Source organism: Myotis yumanensis, unplaced genomic scaffold, assembly GCF_028538775.1.
Source record: "Myotis yumanensis isolate MYYU_CA2020_CCGP unplaced genomic scaffold, mMyoYum1.0.hap1 SCAF_3, whole genome shotgun sequence".
NCBI classification, from domain to species: domain Eukaryota; kingdom Metazoa; phylum Chordata; class Mammalia; order Chiroptera; family Vespertilionidae; genus Myotis; species Myotis yumanensis.
The window spans coordinates 189,226,939-189,254,587 of NW_027223754.1; the positions used below are offsets into that span (position 1 = coordinate 189,226,939).

The 27,649-nt window shown below is 43.5% G+C and overlaps 1 protein-coding gene across 1 annotated transcript; it reads left to right on the forward strand.

Annotated features, from left to right (window-relative positions):
* Positions 1–5,407: 5,407 nt before the first annotated feature.
* GPRC5D (G protein-coupled receptor class C group 5 member D) lies at positions 5,408–21,564 on the forward strand. Its single transcript, XM_070408827.1, has 4 exons — positions 5,408–6,302; positions 10,857–10,913; positions 21,164–21,288; positions 21,382–21,564. Exons 1-4 carry the CDS (start codon positions 5,408–5,410, stop codon positions 21,562–21,564), a joined length of 1,260 nt encoding a protein of 419 aa, XP_070264928.1.
* Positions 21,565–27,649: the final 6,085 nt, after the last annotated feature.

The window sequence follows — 27,649 nt, forward strand, 5'->3', positions numbered from 1 at the left end:
ACTTCCAGATCCAGCAACTGACCTTAAACATGCCTCTATACTTTTCACACCATCTGCTTTCCTCTAATAATGATAAAACAACCCAATATAAGAACAATGTATACTACTTCACTCAAAATGTTATAAATGTCAGAAAACTTTCTTTCCAAAAAATATCCTGAACATTCATAAATGACACCCAGTCTTGACGATTTGCTGATCCAGATAAAACACTGAGGTTCTTCGCAACTAACTGCACATTACATAATATACAATTCAACGGACCATGTTTACATCCTGATATAATATTAATCAAGTTAACCACCATATATCAGACAATTGAATTAATGCCCATGCCAGCTACCTAATTTGCAGGGCCAAATGAAAATGTGACACCCTGCCTAGACATGCTGATGTCAATCCATTTTTCCAAGAGCCCACTGCGCAACCCATGATGGATAGGTGACCCCAGGGGGAGTGTGGCAGCATCCATGAGGCAGAGGCAGAAAGGAGAAATGGGGTAACCCAGGGCACCAAAGGGTAGCATGGAGTGGATGCTGGGAGGCAATGGAGGCAGGATCATACATGGGCCAAGGCTCTCAGCCCCTGCACATGCTCCACTGTCCCATCTGACTTCACTTACAAAACACAAACTCAGAGATAAAATGTTTAAGAATTTCAAGATGGTGACCACAAAGCATTAAACTCCAAGCACAGGATCCTTCTGAGTGAGGGGCCCTGAACAGCTGCACTGGTCGCACCCCCACAAAGCCAGCCTTGGAAATGACTGTGAACAAAAGAGCAAATGATGTGTTCCTGGCCAGCGCACCCCGTCTCACACAGCCAGCCTGCACATGGCCAGTCATGACAGCTGCAGGATTTGTTGCAGAATGAAGAATATCTGATGCACTCTCTCTCATAATCTATTCTTTTCTGGGTTTGTTTGTTTTGTTTTGGGGTGGGTTTGTTGTTGTTGTTGTTGTTTTGTATTGAACTCTATCTTTTTATTTTTCAATTAACAGTTGATATACAACATTATATTAGCTTCAGGTGTACAACATAGTGATTATACATTTATATAACTTACAAAGTGAGCACCCCAATAAGTCTAGTACCCATCTGACACCATACATAGTTATTGCAATATTAGAGGCCCAATGCACAAAATTCGTGCAAGGGGCTCAGTCCTTGCAGCCCCAGCTTTGTCCATAAGGACGTCTGGAAGGTTGTTCAGCTGTCCAGTCTAATTAGCATATTACGCTTTTATTATTATGGACTATTGACTATATTCCCTAGTCTGAACTTTACATCCTGTAACTATTTTTTTCAATTACAGTTTACATTCAACATTATTTTGTATTAAAAAGAGAATATTATTTTGTATTAATTTTAGGTAAACAGCACAGTGGTTCTTTTTTTCTTTCTTTATAATTATGACCCACGTGTCCTCCTGAGGTAGGAAGCCTGTCCTCCTGGCAGCAAGAATGTGACCAGGTAACAAATATAAAGAAAGAAGAAAAAAAAGAAATGTGACCAGGAGTCAGCAACCCTGGCTGCTTCTCTACCTTTCCACATGTTTGCTACATTGCTTCATTTCTCTGGCCCTCTGCTTCCTTTTATTTAACTCCTCATGTAATAAAGTTGGCTTTCTTATTATGAATTATTAATGAAAGGGTTAGGACAGGTGACCTCTAATATTTCCTCCAGCTCTGTCTCTGGGAGAAGGAAACAACACAAATAGATGTTTGACAAATGGCATTTGACCTCTTGACTGTTTTATCTCCATTTTTAATGGACTCGTGGTAATCAATACACTTAGATTCATCAAAGCCATATCTGAACTGTTTCGTGTGATGTTGTTGCCACACAAAAGCCAAAAGAAATGAGGCGTGCCATGTGGAGGTGCGTAGGCAAAAGGAGGCTTCGTTTCCTTAAGGCCTAGCAGCACATGGGTTAATTCTATCACCCCAGGTGTTTAAGTAACAATAATTAGTACCTAGGACAAGTTCTTTTATCTCAGGTATTCAAAGGGCTTTGTGTCGTTAACCCATTAATCTCCCTGCCTCAAGCCCTCAGGTGAGGAGGAATCTCCTTAGAAGACAGGCTGGCCAGAACATCACAACAGTGAGGAATGACTGACTAACTAGAGGGGCTGGAAGGAGGGAAAAGGTCACCAAAATAATTCTCTTGGAAGAATTAAGTGAGAAATCCTCTCTTGGTCTACTGACAACAATTTAACCACTCACTAGGCTTTTTGAGTGAATTCTCATGGATGTCACATTTCATCATCTAGAAAATCTCTTTACCCTTTCATGTAAACTTTAGATTAGCCTCACAGCTTCAGTATGACCACAATTATTCCTAAAGCAAGTAAAGGGGAGGACTCGCCTCCCTAGAATATTCTTCTCTCAAAGGGAAAAAACAACAACAACAGCACGGCTTTTTAAAGTTAAGCCATCTCTAAAATGGAACCACCCCACTTCAGGGTGACTTTGGGGTCAGTTAAAGTCCTGACTTGTTTAAAGTGGGTTTCATTAGGAAGCATCTATTGGAAAAGCACATTGATGAAAAGTACCGTCACAAGGCCTGGAATGCTATCATTGGGATCCTCCAATTAAACAATCTGTCCACCACCCAGGAGGTACTCCACTTGGGGCCAGGTGCTATGGGTACATAAAATGTAGAATTTGACCCCTAAGCAGCTATCAATCTAATCAAGAGGATGAGGCTAATACAAATAAAATAAATTAATAAATGTAGTTATTATTTTTAATACATTTATTTTATTAATAAATTAATTAATGCAACTAAAATAGGCAGAAAATATGGTTTCTTTAATTTTGAACAGATAGGCCCTATGTGCTTGCTTGTTGAGTTCACAGAAAGAGGGGACAAATGAGAGCTGGAGTGATCAGGAAGGCAGGAAAGCTCATAGACGAGATAGGATGAGCTACCAGTGATAGCGAACCTTTTGAGCTCGGCGTGTCAGCATTTTGAAAAACCCTAAGTTAACTCTGGTGACGTGTCACATATAGAAATTTTTTGATATTTGCAACCATAGTAAAACAAAGACATATTTTTGATATTTATTTTATATATTTAAATGCCATTTAACAGAGAAAAATCAACCAAAAAAATGAGTTCACGTGTCATAGGTTCGCCATCACTGATTGCTAGACCTTTCTTTTTTTTTTTTAAATCCTCACTCCTGGATATTTTTCTATTGATTTTTAGGGAGAGTGGAAGAGAGATGGAAAGACAGCGAGAAATATCGATGTGAGAGAAATACATCAGTCGGTTGCCTCCTGCGCACGCCCCAACCAGGGCACAGGCCAGGAAGGATTCTGCAATTGAGGTACACGCCCTTCACTGGAATCAAACCTGGGACCCTTCGGTCTGCAGGCCAACACTCTACCCACTGAACCAAACCAGCTAGGGCTGAGCTAGATTTTAAAGGTAGGGAAAGTATTTGGGTAGGAAACAGGATCAATGGGAATAAAGCACAAAGGATAAACAGGAATAAAGCAAAGGCAGTCCAGGTCAGGGACAACATCAAAGAGAAGGCAAGCAGATGGGCGCTTGTTTCCTTGGGAGGCAGTGGGAAAACCAACCTGGATAAACCACAGGGCCAGGAGACCTGAAAGAAATATGGATGAGAAAGGTAGGGCCAGGTCACAGAGCAATTTGAAATGAGACTAAGAGGTACTGATTTGGGGTCTTCAGATGTCTCTGTCAAACTACAAATATCCAGGAAAAGAACCAAGGAGTACATTGGGAGCAGGAGTGGAAGGATGAGGAGGGGGCCCATAGCCAGTATAGGTGGGACACAGTACTGTGTGTTCTACTATATGTGACCGCAAGAGAAAAGGAATATGATCTGCCAACATCAGCTGGTAACTTTCAGTTTTGGGTTCTATCTTGAGCCCTAGGAATGCCCCAGTAGAATGAGAGCCAGAACAAATACATTCTGATACAGGGTGAGGAGAAGAGGGATAGAGGGAACTTAAGCCAAAGCCCACACTTGATGGACAGCCAAGACTTGAGCAAGGACTTCTAAAAGAGAGTAGCAGAGAAGACAAATTTCCCCCAATTCACAATTTTGCCAATGACTGGCTCTTTAAATGCCCATACCCTCTTTCTGGCCCAGTAAAAGTTTTATTCCTTTGTTGAATGAATGCTCTTTGGATCTTACAATCAAAATCAAGATGTGAGGAAGACTCTGGAGACAGCTTTGCAGGAAGTAGGTCAGGAGAAGAATGAAGGGTCCTCATGTAAGACCAACTGAAGGCTTCTCCCAGCTTCCAGAACACATTGGTGTATATGGGGAGCAAGCAGTCGTTCCTAAGTTCACTCCCGCTTCAGGACCTCCCTAAGGCCAAGGTGCCTGGAGTGAGCAGTGGAGTGGAAAATAATTGTTATCACCGAAGAAGTCTCTGTAGAAAAGTTGCTGTGAAACTGGAATAGGTGTGTCTTTCTGACCTTCCGGGTTTTTTTATAGGCACTGCAGGAATCTGAGTGAGGGCCTCAGTCCTTCCGCCCATTTGGGGAGAGAATAAAGAAGCTGAGGTTGTCTCCTTCTTACTCATTGGCAGTTACAACCTCGCAGTCACCACAGCCTCAGCTTCCAGGGTGGACACAGAGAAGGTAAGTCGGAATGAAGGGACCATGCCCTCATCTGTAAACCTGGGTCACTCCAGCCATCTGGCTTGGGAATAACTGAAGAGGAGGAGAGCTAGGAGTATTCGATTGCAAGGTACTTTTTTTCCAAATGAATATGTGGAATTTTTTTCCTAGACAACCTCTGTTAAGACATAGATTTTGGTGCTAAACTATCCAAAAAGTCATTTAAAGGCAGGGACCATGTTGTATTTGTTCATTCTTTGGTGAACAAATAATAAATATTGAACAATAACATGATGCATTGAATTGATTTGAATTTAAAGAAGGAACAGTCATTAATATTACTAGGAAAAATCACCTGTCTGTCTCCCTCAAGCAGTGCATCAGTGTCTTGAGTGATCCAATGATCCATTAATGTCAACAGCCCTTGCCCTGGAGCCTGATTTAACTGGAATCCTATAGATCATGCATACCTTGTCAAACACACCAATTTATGAAAAAGATTCTGCATTAACTTCAAAAAGCCTTATAACGGAGAAATAGTAACATAGAAATGGATGAACTATCTGGAAAGACTGTTCTGTTCTTCCCAACAGGAGAGAGCTAGGATAGTTTTGAGGGCTTGATAGTTTGGGGCTATTTCCTTTAGTATGTGCAGATGTCTTTATTTTAGCCTGAGAGACATTATAGTGACATACATATACCTAACATGCATTCTTGTGGGTAGATGTAAAGTTATAAGTTTGTCTCATCTTTTTTTCTGCAGGAAAACAGAAGTCCATTCTCGTGAGGTCCACTTACAGTCACCATGTATGAGGACTACAGCCAGTCCACTGGGGACTATTATTTCCTCTGTGACACAGAGGGGCCATGGGGCATCGTGCTGGAGTGCCTGGCAATAATTGGCATAGTGGTTACAATTATTCTGCTCTTGGCATTTCTCTTCCTCATGCGAAAGGTTCAAGACTGTTGCCGGTGGAATGTCCTCCCCACCCAGGTCCTCTTCCTCCTGGGTGTGCTGGGGCTCTTTAGCCTTGCTTTTGCCTTCATCTTCCAGTTCAATCAGCAGACTGCCCCTGTCCGCTACTTTTTCTTTGGGGTTCTCTTTGCTCTCTGTTTCTCATGCCTCTTGGCTCATGCCTCCAACCTGGTGAAGCTAGTCCGCGGTGGGGTCTCCTTCTCTTGGACGACAATTTTGTGCATTGCTATTGGTTGTAGCCTGTTGCAGACAATCATTGCCATTGAGTATGTGACTCTCATAACGACCAGATGTATGATGTTTGTACAAATGGCACCCTGTCAGCTCAATGTGGACTTTGTGGTACTCCTGGTCTATGTCCTTCTCCTGATGGCCATCACCTTCTTCGTCTCCAAAGCCACCTTTTGTGGCCCGTGTGAGAACTGGAAGCAGCATGGAAAGTTCATCTTTGCCACTATGCTCATCTCCATCATTATCTGGGTGGTGTGGATCTCCATGCTCCTGAGAGGCAACCCACAGCTCCAGCGGCAGCCCCAGTGGGATGACCCTGTCGTCTGCATTGCCCTGGTCACCAATGCATGGGTGTTCCTGCTGCTTTACATCATACCTGAGCTCTGCATTCTCTACAGATCGTGTAAACAGGATTGCTCTGTACAGGGCAACGCCTGCTCAGCCCCCGTCTACCAATGCAGCTTCAGAGCGGAGAACCAGGAACTCTCAAGAGGTACTTTCCTGGGGGTATTCAGAGAGCAGGGAGGTTCTTCTGTGGGAGAAACAGGAGAGACATAGGACAAGAGGATAGCCAAGAGGGAACAAAAAGGGAGTGGTCAGAATTTAGTGGATGGCTAAATAGTTCAAGCATGGAAATGAAGACCCCAGAATCAAGGTTAAACTGTTTTGAAAAATGAGTTCTTCCAAAATACAGAGCGACCAATGGAATGAGACCAAGACAGAAATGAATCAAAGGCCCTAAGTAAAGAGGGTGTGGCTCTAGTGCTCATGCTGGGTAAAGAGAGGCACCCACTATAAAATGAGCTAATCAGCCCCAAATTAGGCTTGCACCACGCAATTGCATGACATATAATGCTAAATCCAGATGTTGTGGCTGTCAAGTACAAAAGTCAATCCTGGCAACAGTGATTGACATTTTAGAAGTTAAGTCTCAAAGTTAATTTGCCCAAACATCATAATAAACTGATTTGCAGGACTCAGCACCTCGTTAAAGTCACAAAGCCCAATAACTCTGGATCTCTGCTTTTCAAAGTGTTCACTGCTTAAAACCCTTCAGGGTTTACAAAAAGGCACAGGAAGAGGCATTAAATCAGAATCCTGAGTCAAGGCACAGATGTACAATCATTAATAGAAATAAAGCAATGTGCTTCTGTGACATTTTCATGATAATTTCTAGGTCACATTTTGATCCTTATGTAAGAGCAAGCCACCTGACTATCCTTTATTAAAGAATAAAATATATTATCCATGCCAATAAGGAGGCTTGGACACCAACAACCTGGGGAAAATGGTAGCTAATTTCAGTCATCTGGAAATATGTCAAAATTCTTTATTTCCTTTCTAAAACATCTGGCATATCATTCATAACCAAATGTCATAGTTGTACATCAATTCCTGTGTCTTAATAGGCATCTGATTTCTCACAATTTATTTCTAATGTGCAAAGATGATGCTATTTAATAGACTACTGCAAAGCACATATAATGTTCACTAGGCTCAAAAAATTAATAGAAACTTTCCTTCCAAGTGCATACACTTTTTAAAGCTGTAATCTATGGCTAATTACACATTCCCATTAAATCCTTCTCAGATAGATGCATCCATTAATTCTTTTCAGTTCAGATGACCGAGAATCAGACCCTGACAGTATATATATATCCTTCCGATAGAAGTTTTTCATTGCTTGCCGATGCTGTGTAATCAGCTCGCTGAGGTTTGTGGCAGAATTGCCGAGTCCATCTTTCTTGAAACTACTTCTCATAGTTCTCACCAGAAGATAGGATAAAACTTCCTGTGTTTGTTTTATTGTTGTTTCATGTTTCCAGGAAACAAAAGTCAGAGAGAGGAGGAGAGAGAAAGAGAAGTCTTAGTTTCATAAACCCCAAACACACTGGAATTGGTAATGATCAATATTCCATACCTCAAAAATATTGGGCCAGTGTTTAAAGTTGTTGAAGGAGTGTCCTTGTGGAAGATTAAGAGTTTGCAAATGCACAGTGTTTCCTGGGACTAGCCCTGTTTCTCGAGCATGGTTAGAAAGTCCATTTCTGAGCAGAAAATAGCCTGCCGGTGATAGTCAGTGTCAGCGTAGTTTGATACTTTGTTGGGGGCGGTGGGGTGGGGGGGACAATTGTGTAGTAAAGAACACATAGATCATGCTCCAAAATCAGGCAGAATAACCAGAACCTTCAGTTTTAGAGAATGGAATCAGAATTTAGGTCACCTGGAAAAAGTACAAATATCAAATATTAGAAGAATGATTAAAATTCAATAAAAAGTACAGGATTACACCTAGCTAGGAAAAACATACAAAGAGACACAAAATAGATAAGAACCAGGCAAGTATAGTATAGTAAGTACAGTATAATAACAATTACTTGAAAAATCCTAAGTGTGTCATAGGTCATGAGCTGACAGTGGGACAGCAGCTTAGCACTCTTTGTTTTTGTTTGCTCAGGAAACAATCACCGTTCTATATAAACAGACATGTGGTCAGCAAGAACAATGAGGCCATTGTACTCAACATGGGTCAGTCTCTAACAAGAACACCCCTTCCAGTCCTGGGATCCACTAATGAGAAGTGTGGGGAACTTGGAGAGGTTTCGGTGGGAAACCACAGTGATGATTAAAGGGTTAGAACGTCAGGCCTCTTCGGAAAGACTAAGACAATGAAACTGAGATGGCCGTTCTGGATGTGCCATTCGCGTAGACTGTTTAAATTACCTCTCTCTCAGTTCTGTACTAAAACATGACATCTTGTTTGAGTCTGTGAAGTATGCGTTTGTTATGCGACTCTTCTGATTAATACTGTTCGTAGCTGTGACTCCAGCCACATAATTATTTGATTTACCACTGGGTTGTGGGACCAGAATTATTCAACTGCAAGAAGAATAAGCCAAGAGGGAATTAGCAGGGAATTTCACACAAGTATACAAACCTCTCTCCCAGAGGCTGTTGTCCTGTTATTTTCTGTCTCCAACTGAAGACAATGGGTAGAAATGGACTCAAACCAAAGCATGAGGGATTTAGATGAAATAGGAAAATAAGGGTTGGTAAACACTGAAACAGATCAGCAAAGGGGATTAAGGACCCCATTTCCCTGGAAGGCTTTCGAAAGAAGATTAGGCTTTATCTCTCTGAAGTGGCTTACGGACTTAACTCCAAGATATAAAAACATCTGGATGAAGAATGACAATGCAGTCATGTTGCCACAGGACACCAAACAATTGGGTATAAATATTCTATGCCCTGTTACAAATGTGTTCCTAAAAAGCAGTATATTGATTGATCTTTTTAAATTAGTTGTTCTTTTAACTGAGAATTTTAAATGTGATAGAATTTGCAGAGACCTTAAGTATAGTAGAATATCAGCTATGAATCTTTTTTTTAGGATGGGAAAGCTCCTTTTATAATTATTGCCTACTTTACCTGTTTTAGACTAATTAGAATATTGTTGTATCAGGCTTGGTAAAAGCAAGACCCATGAATATTCGAAAGTATCACATTATTGTGGGCATTTTTCCGTCCAGTGTTTGAATGTGTACAAACAAACCTCATATTATCTCATTTGAAGGTTTTAAGACAAAAGTAATAAATCCATGTAATATAAAAATGGGTCAATGACTATAAAATAATATGAACCAAGAGAAAAATGTTTTTGCCAACATAGGCCCTTTGGGTTGTTTTCCTTATAGCAACTCCTCACTTTTGCTGAACATAGTTCTTTTTGAGAATTCTCAACAGTTTTTTCTTCAAGGCACCCACCTTACTATGAGAAACCCAATTTGAATGGTCCCAGGGGGTATGACTTTCATTTGTTCTTTCATGGGAACAAATTGCAAAGCCACTCTTTTGTCACCCTCAAGAGAGAGAACTGGCATAAAGTGGGGAGGAAGGCAGTGAGCTGGAGAATTGGGCTTCTCTAATTTATGATCTGGTCTGATAAGAATGTTGAATGAACATTGGTTACCAAGGGGTTGAGTGTGAAGGAGTCTTGTTATGCCACAAGGAACAAAGTTAAACCAAAAATTCAGTTCATTCTCCTGTGAAGGAAAAAAGAGCCTTTCATATATCACCGGACCCAACCCCTCTAAAAAATGCCAGTAGGAGGATGCCAGAGCATCATTTATAACTATGCCACCAGCACTACCACCAATAATAAAACATAAGGGATAGCACTGTGGCAGTTTTTATATATCATACTCTATTCCAAGGGCTTTATATCTATTAGTTGATTTAATCTCCAAAACAAACCAATGAAATAGATTTACTGTTTTGATCATCATGATCCCTCTTTTACTTCCATCAGGAAACAAAGGCAACAATCAGTTAAGGAATTGGGCCCTGGGTCACACAGCTAACCAATGAGAGAGCAGAGCCAACTCTACAGCCACCAAGTGTGAATACTAGTGGCCTCGCTACGTCTGTAACCATCAAACAACAAACGTGTATCGAGCCAGGGCCTAGCCTTAGAGACAAACACAGCCACTTTCTTCATAAAGCTACAGTCCTGTTGAGGAGACAGACATTCAACAAATAACTACATGTGTGATATTCTACAACAATATAAAATTGTCTTTAATGATGTTTTATATCACGTCCAGTTTTTTTACATTGAATCAAAATGTGTAGTGTCAAGCCTCAAGAGACTTTAGAGATGACTTGGTTGAGGTTTTTTATTCTGCTGTTGAAGACAGTGAGATGCCCTGGTCTTGCGGTGATACTAGAGAGCCAAGGCTCGGACCCAGTGCCCGTGTTTTTTCTCTAGAAAGCAATGAGGAATCTTCAGCCCCTTAATTACTAACCACAGATGAGCTTCTCCTGAACACAAAAGGCTCTCCATAGACAATCTTCCTCAGAAGCTTTAAAAAATACTCTTTTTTAAATTACAGATTTTTTGTTGTTGTTCGAACAGCCTCAATGGAGAATTCCTTTTTAAAGGGCCAAGAGCCTCTTTGCAAACCATGAAATCTTCTCCTAGTCCTCGTGTGCTGTTTCCCAGTGAAGCTCTGACACTAACCCAGCCCTTCCCTCCTTTGGCTTTCAGCCCGAGACAGTGATGGAGCTGAGGAGGATGTAGCATTAACTTCATATTCAGCTACAGGTAAATGTGCTCATCTACATTCACCAGAGAGGCCCAGAGCAAGCACTCCCACCTTAGGAGAGCGGTCAGGCTACGTCTCCGATGGCTTCTACTGACCTGAGAGAGCTTGAGCCTTCTAGATTAAACCATACCAGAGTGGCACAATAAAGGCAAGTCAGGCCTTTTGCCTCTGCCCAAGCCCCTCCCAATCCCCATCGCCACTGCCATCAACAGTATATTCTGGTGCAGTGAGTGTCCCTGGAAAGAAAAGGTAGCTTGAGGGTTTGTTTGAGGTTGCAGAGAAGCCTGCTGTTTGCCCTAGGCACAAGAGCGGGGGATTGTAAGTAAGTTTTTAGTATCAGCTGTCGAAATGATCCCCTGAGCCCCACTGGCTGCCTGTCTGAGTCACTGTCCAGCTCCAGCTGCCCAGGCTGCCCCAAGAGCTGGGCTAGGTCTTGACATCATCATCTGCATGTCCAGATGGATGTACCAATTTTAATCCTTCTGGGCAAAAGCAGAGGGAACACTGCTGAGTAGAATTGGAGGAAACTTGTTTTTGTGCTGAGATGGCCTGAAGTCACACAATCCAGACACAATTCTTGTACTATGGGGATCAGAAGTAACTAAAATGCAAGAGTGAAAGTCACAAACTGTACTAGGCAACTCTAGGCTAATCCCTCTGGTCTGTTATCTGAGACTCGGCCTTTTCCTAGAATGATGCACAGTCCAGGACATAACTGTATCATTTGCTATAATTAACCCTCTGGGGAGCCTTTACATGATGGGAAAATCTTTAGTATCCCCTGTGAGAATCTCTTGGGTTACTTTTAACTTCCGGTGATCAGCTATTCAAGAATCTTGCAGAGATTCTTGTTAATGACTAAGAGTAAAGAAGTTCTGATATGGGTAGACTCGATGTTTTTTTCCTTTTTTATTAAGAAAGCATTCAATGATGGTGAAATAATAATATTTTAAGCATAGTTCTAGAGAATATCATTCCCTATGTTGGCTCAGAAAGTTTATGACGGCATTTCTTCCTTTCTAGACTGTTGATCTCACACAAGAGTATGTCATCCCACGGCTAAACTCTGCTGCAGAATTATAAAGTCCCCAGGAATCACGAGTAGTGAAAACCCAGAAGACCATCCTAATGTAGCCCTGGTGGGCCGCTGGGGAGCCCACAGAATCACACTGCCAACAAATATCGCCTCATCCTTCCTGCTCTGCTTCCTGGTCCTCTCCATCCATCTGGACCCTTCATCAGAAGACTGCCTGTTCAAGCATAATTACAGTCTTGCTGGCCACCCTACCTGACTATGTGTCTCTTTCTTCATTTTGTAACTGAAAGCTTCCCTTCCTTAGCAATGCTAGAACAAATTGGTTCCTCCTACCAATGGGACTGAAAGACCCTGGTCTGAAGAAATTAGGGTCACGCTAATATGACAAAGTCTAGAGGTCAGTAGCAACTCACTTTTGGAATACTCTTCTAGTCATTTTTGTTTATTTGTGTGTTTTTTTGTTTTGTTAATCCTCACCCCAAGGATATTCTTCCATTGATTTTTAGAGAGAGTGGAAGGGAGGGAAGAGGGGAAAAGAGATAGAAAAAGAGAAGAGAGAAATATCGATGTGAGAGAAACACATGGATTGGTTGCCTCCCACAGGCACCTGCCCAGGGTCAGGGATTGAACCTGCAACCCAGGTAAGTACGTGCCTTGGACAGGGAATCAAACCCGAGACCCTTCGGTGTACAGGCCAATGCTCTAACCAGCCAGGGCTAGTCACTTTTTATAAGGGGCCCTTACATATCAGTGACCCAGCATTTGTGATAAAAGTCATAGCAGAATCCTCAGGATCCCACAGTTGGGCATTTTAAATAACGCGGACATTTCATAGACTTGGAGGCTGGCAGGCTCTCTCCCATGATGTCTTCATCCCAGACAGCGAGTATGATGGCATATGCGGCTGAGGTCAGTGACCTGCTTTGATGAACCAATAACAGCAAAGAAAGAGCCACCCAGTTGATGCTCATAAAGGATTTTAGGTGCTGCACATAAAAAGCAGGGTCTGCCTGTCTTGAAGTTTCTAATGAACCGATGCCTCTGTACTAATAACTCTGCCTTCATTCCTCATGCAGCCCCACGTCCTTCCCCATGGATTCATCTGTCCTTAGTACCCACTTGTAACATGTAGCAGGTAGACCAGGACAGAGTCAGAGGTGTGCTTCCGGAAGGGTTCTAAGGATCTAATTCAGCCCAATGACCTTGCAGATGAGGAAGCAGAACCCTAGAGAGATGGAATGACTTGCCCCAAATCACACAGTAGTTAGTGGTTTTCCAACACATAGACAACTCTTTTGTCCCACTCCAGGAGGCTGTCCATGCCTACATTTCTGTATTTACAAGGAAGGTGTGCTCCTCCCCTGAAAAGCAAATGGGATATTTCAGACCAGTGAGTGTTGAGCGCTGCTGTGTGAAAGGTCTTTGAAAGATAGCTAAGACTCCATACATGGGTGCGGGGGGGGGGGGGGGGGGGGGAGGCCTCTTTAATGACCAATGTACAGCATGGACTTCTTCTATGTCAGCAGTATCTCCTGAGCATGTGCAAGGTACCCGGAACCATTCTCAGGCTCGGTCCTGGGCAAACAGCACTGCTTTGGTAGATTTACGTTATTTGTGGGGGAGATAACACAATGCAAATATTTTTTTTATTTTTATTGATTTTTAGAGAGAGGGAAAGGCAGAAGGAAAAAGAGAACAAAACGTCGATTGGCTGCCTCCTGCACATCCGTACTGGGATTAAGCCCACAACCTGGGCATGTGCCTTGACAGGGAATGGAACCGACGGCCTTTTGGTGCATGGGATGCCCAACCTACTGAGCTACACCAGCCAAGGCAACAGCTCTCTCCTTTTAGAGATGAGGAAAGGGACTTGCCCAGGATAACATGGCTTGTTAGTGACAGAACCATCTAGAATCCAGGTCCCCAGCTTCTGTTCAAATGCTCACCTTCTACACAATGTTCCATTTTCATATATTTTTCTGCTACCCTCAGATTAGCTGCTCCTTTTTTAAATCTGTGCCCTGAGCAATGTGCTCAGCACAAACCAGTACCTAGGTTACGTGACCAGAGTTTTACCTTCTGCTTTTACTGGTAATAAGAAAAAAAAACCACCAAACATTAAGCCTTGGACCTATTGATTAGGTGGCATACTACTTAACAAACCACATAAAGACCCTAATTTGAGAGGGAATGGCAATCCATGCAATCTCCCATCTCTGGAAGAAAACCATCATCACTGAGTCTCCTTGTTTCTAACCCCCAAATGATAGCAATGACACCTTTGACATAATTTTGTTTATTTTGTTTGTTTTATAGGCAGGAAATGTTTCTGTTGAGTCAGCTCACAAATTTTAATGAACATATTGAGGACATATATGATAGCTCATACTGTTTCCCAAAACGTTTGTCCTAAAATTAGTAGAGGTAAAATTAACGTCTTTGTACCAAATTGCCTCTGAAGTGTATATAGCACAATTCAACCAAAAGTTGGACTATGTATTAGTTAGATTTGGGGGGCTGTATGTTCCAAGTATTTCATTCAGGCTGTTTCAGGAATGAAGTTGTACTGTAAGGTTACACATGGCAGCAGGGAGACAAAACCCTCTTTGGGAACCCAGTATAGTCACTCATCCGGCTTCATCTAGAATCTAGATGGACTACTGTCAGGCATTGGGAGGAGCTTGCTGTCCCCTGCCCTGGTCCCACAACCCCTCCTTAGCCACTATCAGCTGACTGACTTTCTCCCTATATATCATAATTCAGACTCCTAAGAGAGGGTCTGATTGGTCCAGCTATTCTTCACTGTCTCTGATTGGTAGCTCTTTTGCGTTGTTCCTCCTCTTAATTTACAATCAGCCTGTGGATTGGATGCCCTTGGGTCCAGTACCCACCATTGGTCCATTCAGCTGGGTTGGTCATGTGGTACAGACTTGGTCACATATGTCTGCTCCCTAGTGAGAAGTGTTCTTTGGGCAACAGGGGAAGGCATAACATGCATCATGACTGACCAACTCAGGAGAGATTAATCCAGGAAAATAAAATTTTATTAAGTTATAGAATATTTTAATGAAAATACAATTTTATTCCTTTTGAGTTTATGAAGCAATTCACATAAAGCTAAAAACCCCAATAGTCTTCTAAGTTGAAATTTATGAAGAACCATTTAAAAGAATAAATAAAACTATGATTACCTATTGTACTCAATTACTCAATTCAATAAGTATTACTTGATGATCTAAACTCATTTACTTATATGTAATGGGTTACATAATTTGAAAGGCACTTATTCTCTTAAGTATTTTAAATAGTCCTCTTCTAATTTCATTTATTTATCCAAAAGAAAGGGTATCAATGAAAAACTTCACTATAAAATACCTTCCTAATGAAAATGGCTGGTTAGCTCAGTTAGAGCACAGAGCTAACAAAATATCTGCCCGGGTAGGTATTATTTAATATATCCTTCATCTTGATGCTTTTTTTCCTAATTCAAAGAGCATCAAAGGTTTATGTCCCTCCACATTAAATCTCATAATCGCCCCATAAACTTAAAGGGTCTCTACTTATCATCCCTTATTTCAACCTGTGGTGTGGTTAGGCTAACTGTCCCTCACTCTCTCTACCCATTATTTCTTCATTCTTCTTTTACATCAATGCTCCCTTTTCCTAGGATTATATCTTCTTCGTATTGGTCAGATTTGTGCCTTTTTATCCTACTTTTCATCCTCCCACAATCAGTTCTAACCCACTTCCTCTAGAGACATGGGGACACAGAGTTGTCACACACCAAGACCAACTTAACTTATGGCACAATGAGGTTCCCTTTTTTCTCTTCACACTTAGATAGTAAACAAGATACTTCTGTAGCACCTTTCTCAGAATAAGCCTAATCATCTATTTTAAAAGCACACAATGAGAAATAAACCAGAAAATCTATGTTGTTTCCTTGGTAGAAAAGCCTCTGTATTTTGCACTTGAGGGAGATGCTTCTCAATTAACATTAAATGGGAGTGATCATGAAGACCTTGACTTTGAGAAGTAATACTTGACATCTGAGCAAAGAAAGACTTTTCTTGGAATTGTTAAAAATGTCTTAATGGCTCAGGCCAGTTTGAAGCTACTGGTCTCTTCTGAGAGATCATGTTTGCTGCTCTTCAAAGATAGATTAGTTAGAATTAAGTTTGCATTTTAACATATAGCAGAACTCGCTTATTTAAAGAACTTCAAAGTGGCTACCTCAGGAGACACAGAGATGCACCATTGCTTAAACTCTGATTAGAATGCCTTTCCTGGACTGCCTTCAAGGATGTCTCAAGGAAATCAGTGGGACTGGATTACTATGAGGGTTAAACTGTCCGATTGAAGAAGTGAGTTGAATGATGAATTTCTAATATTGATCTTATCAAAATACTCTCCCATGTTTTAAATCAAATAGAAAAAAGTTAGTATAAACTCTCAAGCCTGGCTGGGTAGCTCAGTTGGTTGGAGCATGGTCCCAAAGCCAGGGTTGCGGATTTGATCCCCGATTGGGGCACATGCAAGAATCAACCCATGAATGCATAGATAAGTGGAACAACAAATCAACATTTGTCTCTCTCATATTCTCTCCCTTTTTCTCTCTAAAATCAATGACTAAAAAAATTAAAAGTAAAATAAACTCTTGAAAAATCTCGAGCGCCTCATTGCCTAATCTGTTTGCAGCCTTGGTCAACCCTCCTAAACCCATGAGAGGACTGTGACAGCCACACCAGCCTGGGAACCCCAGCCTGATTGGGAACAATTGCTCCTGTTGCAAAATAACACAGGGTTATAAAGCAAACACACCAACACAGCCTGTTTTATAAAATTTTGATGTGTTGTTTATCATGGACTTTTTTGCATTAATTTGCATTATTAAATTTTTGTATAAAATATTATTGATCGTGATTACTGAGGGTTTGGACACTCCCTGGAATTCTGTGCCCAAGGTGAGTGCCTGGCTCTCCTAACCCCAGCCCTGCAGATCAGACTTGCCTCCTGTGGAAGGGTGTGAGCGGGAAAGGAGAGGGAGCCCAAGCTGCACAGTAGAATCACCTGGGAAGTTTTAACAGCTCTCCATGGCCTGACCTCACCACAGACCAATTACATCAGAATTTCTGGGAGTGGAGCCCAGGCATGGTTATGTTTTAAAATCTTTCCAAATGATTCTGTTTTGCAGCCTGGGTTGCAAACCACTGCCATAAGCAGATAATTAGAATTGGATGGAAGGAATTAGAAAGAGAGAGACATCAGGATCCAGGCCTGGGTAACTAAGGGGATGAGGGTTCCACTTGTAGAAGAAGTAACTCAGGAGGTGAGCTCAGGAAGAGAAACAGGTGTGGGTTGGAGAGGACAGCAAATGAGTACAGAGTTGAACCAGTAGAGTGTGACGTGGAAACGCACAGATGAAGAGAAGGCTGTGAAGTTCCAAAAGACAGAGAAAAAGATTCAGGAATGAGCTTAGAGGTGGTGGAGGAAATTGTGGGGGGAGAGGTGATTGGATTGGGAGCATAAAGAGAGGCCTCGAGAATGCCTAGAGGTGGAGAAGGCTGCTCCCTCCCTAAAGGGATTCTTTCCTGATACCTCTGCCTCCACATCCAGTTCCACCTTTAACACTGGGGCATCTCCACCACAGTCCTGTTGGCAGAACCACACTCTAGCTCTGAATGAGTAAACCAAGAGAGCATACTGAGATTCTTCAAAGATTGGGAAGGCAGCTGCTGGGGCTTGCCTGGAAGATGGGTGAATCAGCAAAAGAAGGAGAAATGGGGCCAACTATCCAATGCCTGTCCCCAAACCTGCCTAATCAGCACAATCAGCTGGGGTACTTGTTACACATAAAAATGTTCATACCGGGGGCCCAGACCTACTCACCCAGAACCTGCAGGAGGGGCCCTGGGATTCCTCGTTCTTAAGTTCCTAGGTAACTCTTAAGATTGGGTGAGTTTGGGAAGCACTGTTCTGTTGACAAGAAATGGCTTCCTCTGTGCTCTGGTTTGTAGCAAACACCGTCCAGGCTTTGCCAATTTGGCCCCGGAAGGCAGAAAGGGATTGGCTTTTATGGCACAATCAATGGAAAGATTTTTCTGTCAGTCAGGCCCTTGGGGACATTCAGCTTCCAATTTGCATCTTCCTTTCTCCCCTTGTCTGGTGTAATGTTCAGCCCACCCCCACCCCACAGCTGCTGCATCGTCACCATCCAGGACACACTCACCCGCCCGCTTCTCCTAAGAGAACATGTGACCAGAAGCAGCTTGTTGCCCTGAAATTTAGGCAGATAAACCCTTCCTGAGCCTATTTGCTGGCATCCTTATCTCCTTCCGGCTTGGGTTTATACAGTGTGAAAGGTCCTTGTTCATCCATTTGGTTCAAGTCAGTTTAGGAAAGTTAATGCACTTGGGGAAAAGGACTGCACTTGATCTTTGGGGGGATCCATCTGAAAGACTTCTCTGCTGTTTGGCTCTGAAGCATGCGTCTCTCTTTCTTCACATTTTGAAGTTTGCTCTTGTGTAATTCTCCTAGGAGACAGCACTTTGCCAAGCTTGACAGAGAAAAGCTTTGGGGAAATAAAAACTTGGACTTGATGAAAGGCATTCAGTCCAAAGAGTAGAAAGACGTTTCTTTCTTTCCTCCAAGCCTCGGGCTTGTGAGTAGCTTTTATCACATTGGTTTCCCGTGTTCTTTTATGAAAACAAAAAAGAAAACTGATGGTGGATCAGCTGAAGTTCATCAGAATTATTTAAGGATAAATTGGCACAGAAAACACAAGGGGGGAATCTGACAGTGGTGTTCTCAGAGTGAGATGCCATAATCTTAATTGTGGCAAACGAACACAAAATGAACAGATAAATTTTTTTGTCCCCGAAAGTTTATTCGCTCATGAACAAATGCTCCTATGTGTGCATGCGCTGTGCCAGCCCCTGCGAATACAGAAGGAAACAAAACAATTTCTGGTCTTCCAGAAATATACAGAATAATGGGAGAAAAACAAGTAAAAAACGACAAGTAAATGTAATTTCAAAGTATAAATCCTCTGAAGGAAACAGACTGGCTGCGGAAACTGAGGCCTCACTACGGAAGTGACCTTTGGGCTGAGATGCAAATGTTCTGCAGGACAAGAGTTTGGGGGCAGTTGGGAAGAGTTGGGGGGAGACTCCAGTGGGAGGCATTTTGAGCTGGGGGCCCTCAAAGGAAGGACTTCTGGAAAAACTTGTCCTGACCAGAGTGACTGGAACCATTGAGAACTCTAACTTGAAGGATCAGAACCAAGAAGGGCTGGCAGACCCGATAACAAGCAACACGTGCCAGGATCGGATTAAAGGATGGTGAGATGTGATTGCCTGGGGTCTGGGGCAGTCAGGCGGGGTCTGAGGGTCACAATACATACGAAGCTTTTTAAGACTGAAACGACTTTCTGGCTGAAGAGGCACCTTGAGAAAAGCAGGGATCTGGGAAGCCGTAGAGAGTGACAGAATGCCATTGGGTTGTGACACAACCCAAAGGGCACATGAGAAAGTGTGGAAATCCAGGTCTCGGGAATGGGTTGCTCGCCCAAGTAGGGGGCAGTTGGTGGCATGCGTTCCTCCTCAGCGATACAGTCTTCAGATTTGCTACCTATTTGCAAGGAGCTGTGTTTTATTCGGCTTGATAATGTATCTGCATATGGGCAGTGGTTAGGATTAAAGATAATGGTTTCATCTCTCTTACAGAATGGCCCTCTGTACCTTGCAACGACATCTGATCTGTGTATATATAGATATGTAAGTGTGTGTGTGAGTGTGTACATGTGCTCACACATCCCCCAGCAGACACCTCACTCACATAACTAGGGAGTTCAGAGACTCCCACTATCTCTAAAAAAAGATATTTGAAGAGCATAAAACTTCTGCATTTATTCTTTATGCAGAATTGATAAAGAACTATTTTTCTCCCTATTCTCTTAAAATGAAATCTTACACACACACACACACACACACACACACACACAAACCCCAGTGTCCTGGCAAAAACATACAGGCACCAATTTGGTGTGTCATTGCCACCAGGTATGTTAGGAAAACGGAGGCACAGAGGACCCAGCCAGCGCCTTTGAAGGGGCTTGGGGTGGGTTGGAGCCCAATCAAAAGAAGCCCATTCTGTGCACAGCAGGGTCTGTGCCTTTGGAGGCTGCTTCTCCTCATATCGTCCCCCTCGCTCATGATGTGGCTGGGACCTTCGGGAACTTACAGGAGGATATAGCCGCTCTCACTAGGAGGTTCTGTGATGAGGCTGAGCCCCTCTGCCCAATGTCTCAGACAGTTCATGATACTCTGGAAATTATAACCTAATGTTCTCCTGAATTTCTGACTCTTAAGTCTTTAACTTCACCTTAACATAATTTTCTCTTTATTATTTTGCCAGGTCTCTGATTTTACAACCCTTCCTCCTACCTATCAGCCCTCTTTTCCCATCGCTTCACCCCCACTCCACTTGTTGTCCCCCACTCAACCTTGGTCCTCTCCTCTCTGTCCCTCTCGTCTAGGTAAGTCCAGTCAGATGCTCCCTCTGACCCTCACCCTGGTTCCCCATGTTCATAGAATTCATGGGCTTAGGCCTCAGATGACTAAACTCGTGCTATGCAAGGGCAACCCACAGACCATTTTTATTTTGCTGAGCAATACAAATAATAGGATTCTTTCTTACCCAATTAATCATCCTCAAAGAACAATATGGAGTAGTATTTTTGCACTTAACAAATGGTAGCTTTTATGTAGAGAACTAAATGGGGCAATATTTCAGGCATTGACCGCATGTATCTGAGGACACTGGTGTATATAAAGTTCAAGTATCTTTGCAAAGGATTCTACATTATCACCATGTCAACATAAAGTGATATTAAATGTAGCAAATACAACAAGCCCTCCATATTCACAGGTTCCGCATCTATAGATTCAACCAACCCAGATTAAAAACATTTGGGGAGGCTGTGCCCTCAGTGGTCCCCGAATCTGTCTCTTGCTTCAACAGTGTTTAGACAGGACAGACCCAGGGACGCCCCTTCTTCCAGCCTCCGACCAACCTCCAAACACCACCTTTTCCAGTCATCACCTTAGGAACCACCTCAGCCTCCACGACCAGCCAACACCATTTTGGTTTTTTTTTTTGTTTTTTACCTTAACTCCTTATTGCCAAATAACCATGAGCTCCCAAATTCATCAGAATTATTCCACACCGCCAACCACCTTGTCAGCCTGCATCTGCGGGCCTCTTACACCTACCTCTCTCTGGGCTTCTATTTTGACTGCGATGATGTAGCTCTGGAATGTGTAGCTTCTTCTCCCAGAGTTGGTGGAGAAGAAGCACGAGGGCACTGAGGGTCTCTTAAAGATGCAACAGCAGCCACATTCTCTTCCAGGACGTGCTGAAGCCTTCCCAAGATGAGAGGTGAAACTCAGGATGCCAAGGAAGCCACCATGGTCATGAAGAGGAGCTTGAATCAGGTCCTTTTGGAGCTGCAGGCTCTGGGTTCTACCAGCACAGACCCTCAGCTCTGTGACTTCCTGCAGAACCACTTCCTGGGTGAGGAGGTGAAACTCATCAAGAAGATGGGCTACACCTGATTCACCTCCGTAGGCTAGCTGACCCCCAGGCTGGCTGGGTGAGGATCTCTTCCAAAGGCTTCCCTCAAGCAGGACCAGGAGCCCTTGGAGCCCGGAGGCCTTTGAAGAGCCTCTCTGCCTCCCCCTGGTGTCCGGCTTTTGCCTGAGCCTCTCCCTGAAACCACTAGGCATCCTTTTAACCACCCTGGAGCCCTCTCCCATGCAGTGGACCAAATGGAAACAATAAAGCTTTTTGTAGAAAAATTAATTATTTAAAAATATTTGGGGAGGAAATGTTACCTGTTGCTGGCATGTATTATGTAGTTAGGCCTGCAATGGTTGCTTCTGTACTGAACATGTATAGACTTTTCTTCCTTGTCATTATTTCCTAAGCACTATAACATCTATTTACATAGCATTTATATTGCATTGGGATTATAAGTAATCAAGAGATTATTTAAAGTATACAGAAGGATATGTGTAGGTTATGTGCAAATACTACACCATCTATATTTATAAAAGCCTAAGTGACAAGATGACTGGCTCATAGCTATGATGCACAATAGCCACCAGGGGGCAGATGCTCAATGCACAGGCATGGAAACATGGAACAGACTGATGAATCTTAGAGGAAAGGGGGGAGTGGGGAGGGAGGGAAGAAGTTAACCAAAGATCTTATATGCATACTAGAGGCCTGGTACATGGATTCATGCACTGGTGGGATCCCTTGGCCTGATCCGCAGGGATCGGGCCGAAACTGGTTCTCCGACATCCCCTGAGGGGTCCCAGATTGTGAGAGGGACTCCACCAGTGCATGAATCTGTGCACCCAGCCTCTAGTTTTTTTTAAAATATATTTTATTGATTTTTTTACAGAGAGGAAGGGAGAGGGATAAAGAGTCAGAAACATCGTTGAGAGAGAAACATCAATCAGCTGCCTCCTGTACACCTCCCACTGGGGATGTGCCCGCAACCAAGGTACATGCCCTTGACTGGAGTCAAACCTGGGACCCCTCAGTCCGCAGGCCAATGCTCTATCCACTGAGCCAAACCAGTTGGGCGCAGGCCTCTAGTTTTATATAAGGAACTTGAGCATCCATAGAGTTTGGTATCAACAGGGTAGGGGATGTGGTCCTGGAACCTATACCTGGTAGATACCAAGGGATGACTATACTCTATTCATATAGCATCTTCCCTAAAGCAAGACTATGAAGAACTATTCTGTAAAATGCAGTCACCACAATACAATATATAGATGGTGTATTATAGAATTATACATCTGAAACCTATATAATTTTATTAACCAATTTCACCCCAATAAATTCAATTAAAAAAAATTTTTTTAATACAACTGCCAGCCAGAAAATGGATTATAACATCCAGTAACAAATAACACTCACAAAAGGTGAGGGCGCATCCAAACAATGGAATGCATTTTCATTTCACCTGAGGGCTAAGGAAGTGTTTGGGTTGCGGATGTCGGGGAAGAATATTGTACAATAAAACTGATAATCTCTCCATGGTTCTTAAGATTCAAATACCAGGCACGACAGTTTGGCAGGTAAAGTCCAGAACTCTGAGAATTCCAAGAGTCCTTAAGCTTATCAAGCCCAGCCTCTCTCCTAACACAGAATTCCCCACGTCATCCTCAAGAGAGCATCATTGAGACTGAACACCTCCAGCAGCAGATAACCCACCACTTTGCAGGAAGTTCTTCTGGGATCTGCCTCCCTAAAACTCCTAACACTGAGCCACCCGCTATGCTGTCATTATTCAAGACGGCTGGGAGGCAGCATGGGGTTGTGCATCAGGGATCCAAAGGCAGCCCTATCACTTGGTAGCTGTGTCACCTTGGAGCTTCCATTCCTGCAGGTGTTAGTAAAAGGGGATGATAATCATAATAATGTATAAGGCTTTATAAGTATTAAATAATATTATACAAGTAAAGCCCTTAACATGGAGCCTGGCACAGAGTAAGCACACATTAAATGTTAGCTCTGATCATGACAACACACCCTGCAAAGTCCTCTCCTCTCCAGTTGAACTATCTCCATTTCCATCAATCGGTCTGTATATCATGAAGTTCTTTTAAAAAGCTCCTCTGTTAGAAGCTCCTTCAGTACCAGGAGATCCACAGAAATGGATTTAATATTCTGATGTCGTGTATGTAACATGCCTCCAGTTCAGTGGGAACAGCGCCGGCCTTGACCTACACAACACGACTGTGTCAGTACTGCCTGTGATTGCCTTGGCTCTTTGCCTGCTGAGCCACATCACGGGTCCTTATCAGTCTTACAGCCCATTCTGTGCACAGCAGGGTCTGTGCCTTTGGAGGCTGCTTCTCCTCATGACTGTCAAACCAAGTACTTACGTGGTTTATTTGGGGGAGGGAGGGCATGAATACATTTATAACTATTAAACTAAATTTGGGACCTTTATTCTAATCGATTCCAATACATTATTATTCAATCTTTCCTAATGTTGTGTCATGTGTGTCATGGGCTTATCAGAGGGGTGGTGTGTGTGTGTGTGTGTGTTTAGTTGATGGATCTTAATATGGAAGGGGGCCTGAACGAGAAGTAGCTGGGACCAGACAGTTGGGTATTGCACACATGGTAACCAAATTTCATTAAAGTTTCCTCTTCTTTTCTGTTGAAGATCGTGGTTGAATCCGGTGCTTGAGGTACACAGCTCAGGTCATTATACACAACAGTTACTTGCAAAGTTTTTCCCAGGACTGCCTCTGAAATCTGCCATCAGAAACCGCACGGGGAGTGAGAGATTGCCCTTGAGGGGGCCCTGTAGCTCCCCACAAAGGAAAGGAAGAGGTGCTGGGTAAGGGGTTTTGACTCTTTGTGGGACTCAGAGAAGTGGGAGGATCATCATGCTGGCTGGGGGAAATGAAGAATTCTTTTTTGCCTTGAAATCCGTCTTTTGACAGCCTACTCCCTCAAGAGGCACATGCTCATTTGTCTTGGGGGTTGCAGGACAGTGACCTGTGGTTTAACCAGAAAATGTCAATCACCCTCCAGTCCCTCTCCCCACAGCTTACATGCAGAGGGGAGAGGAGATCATTGGAAGAGAAACAGGGGAACAAAAGGCAACTGGGAAGACAAAGGAAAAGGAGGGGGATTTAAAATATGGGTGACCATGGTCACTTTGCCTGAGTCTTTGCTCAAACCCCCTTTTGGAAAAAATGTGTCTAACCCTGACCTCCCAAGTGTCAACAGTATTCAGAGCACAGAACCAGAAATCTGGTCCCAATTGTATTATATCCATCAGTCCTGAGTTCCCTCCTCTGAAAAGTGAGGGCTGTGAGGCACCAACTAAAGAAACTCTGTGACCTTCTCAAACGCTAACATTTTAGGCACTGTAGTGTCCCACTCTGAAGGGTCAAGAAAACTGTAATAATCCAGAGGTTGCAGAAATCAGGGTGAGACACCGATGTGCTGCTCCCCACACACATCTGCACACCTGAAGCATCCTGAAGCCAGGGAGGGCAAAGCACTCCTCCCAGGTGGAGGAGTTCCAGGGAAGCCCACGGGTTGGACCAGAGAATTCCCCAAAGCAGCGGTCCACAAGCTGAAGGCTGTCTTGCCGGATCCCAGATCTCTGCAGTCAACACTGAAGAAAGGTTTTTCTGAAGCCACCCCTTCCAACTCTGAAATAATCCCTGTTCAGATTATGGCTGGGACAGGGGCAACCCTTCACACCCTGGTAGTAACCCAAGGACATGGGCAAGGAAGGAAACGACCAGCTGTGTGCAGCTCAGTTCTCAGCAGTAAGGACAAGTCTGGAAATGAGGGAAGGAAACCCAGAATGCACCGGGAGGGGGGAAGAATGGGTGTTATTGTTGCATTTCCAGGGCCAGGCTGTACCTTTGGATTTGGCACACGTTTCCTGACAAAAAGCCAATGTTCTCACCACAAGCACACCCGTCGGCATTAGTAACCACAGCATATGAGACCATTGTCTGTAAAGATGCCAGATTGCCTGCAAATGGGCTGGAAATACTTTGGAGAATTTCACAAAAATCAGACACAGGGCAATTAAACTCTGGCAGAGGAGATCGGGGCAAATTCTCTAAAGACGGTGGGAGGGAGGACGCAAACAGCTCATACACACCAGCCTTTCAGAATTGGACACGTTTGCCTCAAGCCCACTGAATATCTGCTGTTCTGCCTCACGCCCTTCACCGGAAAGCAGCTTTAAATGTTTGTTTTTTGAGGGGCTCTGTGTCCTTGAGGGCCGATGCCTGAGGTTCCACTGCCACCAAGTGGAGCCACGCGGTGTGGCAGCAATGGACGTTCTCTGGGCCTAAAGCTAGAGGCAGAAGTGACATAGTCTATTTCTCATCTGACAATGAAAGATGAGAGGAAGGTTGTGAACTTCATTTTATTATCATCCATTTAGTTCAAAGGAGGTGTCATTTTGGTTCCCAGCCATCAATCAAACTGGCTTCGCTCAAGGACCTGGCTGGGCTAAATTTGCACCTTCTATTTCCGTCCAGGTGGAGACCGGTTGGGGAACCCTCTTCTCCAGGATCATCACAGTGATTGTCAGAGGCCAAAACCTCCAGCCCCCAAGATGTTCCTCGTTTAACAACAGAGTTGAATTATGTGCAGGAGGCATAGACCTGAAGACAGATTATCAGCTGTGGGGGGCCGGAGGGCGGGGGGGGGGGGGGGTTACAAGTGTGGTTGGATGGGGAGGAGCCTTCTTCTACTGCCTTTTAAGAACAAGAAATCAGCGAAATGATGGCCCACTAGTCCAAACGCCGGAGGCCACTTTATTTCTTAGAAAAGAAACCAATATCCGCCCTGGCTGGGTGGCTTGGTTGGTTGGAGCGTCATCCAGTACACCAAAAGGTTGCAGGTTCGATTCCCAGTCAGGGCACACGCCTAGGTTGCAGGTTCCATCTGATCAGGACATATATGGGAGGCAACCAATCAATGGTTCTCCTCTCTCTTCTCTCTCTCTCTCTCTCCCTCTCTCTCTCTCTCTCTCTCTCTCTCTCCAGTAACATATCCCTGGATAGGGGTATTTAAAAAAAAAAAAGAAACCAATTTCCAGCGATGAGTCCCCTTCCATGTCCTTTTCTGTTTTGGAAGAGGTTGACTTGAGTCCTGTGGATACAAAGGCCTGGAGACTCTTTTCTAACATGAAAGCAGATCCAGGTGTTCTGTGGCTCTACTTTTTACTCAGCCCCCTTGGCTGATAGGCCAGAGACCGAAGGGAAGACAAGAGGGAAGGAAATGGGTGTTTCCTGGGTACCTACACTGTGGCACAACGATAAATGTGAAACTATATTGCTTTTTCCTCACTGGATTATGCCCTCTTGGGAAAGACTAGAATAATCTAGAAGGATATAAATCATTATTTGTAACTCCCCTTTTCAATACAAAACTTGGCTAATGTTGGTGCAAAGCCATTGAGAAACCATTAACCAAATCTTCGTGGAATGTAAATAGCTCTAATTCAGCGTGTCATCCATTCACCAACCTCACCTCACCCCTTTCCACGCTGGGCTTTCTTTTTGATGAAAAGCAGAGCATCGGGATCTTGGGAGGTAACTCCTTAACTCAGCTACACGTGTTTAAATGCCATTCCGTTTCTGTGTATGGGATTTTATTTTTTCCTTCACCAAAGAGCAATTTCCTATTGCCCTGCCCCACAGAGCTGTTTCGGGGATTAAGTAAATAATAATTGTTAGGTACCATGACTTTTCCGAGAGATATTATGAACCAACTCTGTCAAATAAGGGATATGGATTTATTTCCTCCTACAATTAAGCCACAGGTGAATCGTCAAACTGGCTTTCAGGTCTCCTTCCTGTCCTACCTGGGCTGCCAAGCCCCATTCCACAGTCACCACTCCTCTGCCTTCCTGGAGCAACACCTCAGGATCCGTGATCCCTCTTGGCTTCCCCCCTCACCCTTGCCACTCACCTCAAAAGTTGGGGAAAACACGCTTGTCTTAGACACATACAGAGAAGAGAAGGAGAAACACACGGAGAAGGGTCAAGCCCACACCCAGTGGAACCGAACCTTGAACTTCAGCTGCAACATGACTAATGTCCACCACTCCTACTGCTGCAGCCACAGAGA

What these genes read in the sequence shown, in the direction of transcription:
- GPRC5D (XM_070408827.1), top strand. Translation starts at nt 5,408, where the DNA reads ATGTATGAGGACTACAGCCAGTCCACTGGGGACTATTATTTCCTCTGT. An exon ending in AACTTCATATTCAGCTACAG is followed by an intron (nt 10,914 to 21,163) that starts GTAAATGTGCTC and finishes CAAATTCATCAG; the next exon opens with AATTATTCCACACCGCCAAC. An exon ending in GTGTAGCTTCTTCTCCCAGA is followed by an intron (nt 21,289 to 21,381) that starts GTTGGTGGAGAA and finishes AGCCTTCCCAAG; the next exon opens with ATGAGAGGTGAAACTCAGGA.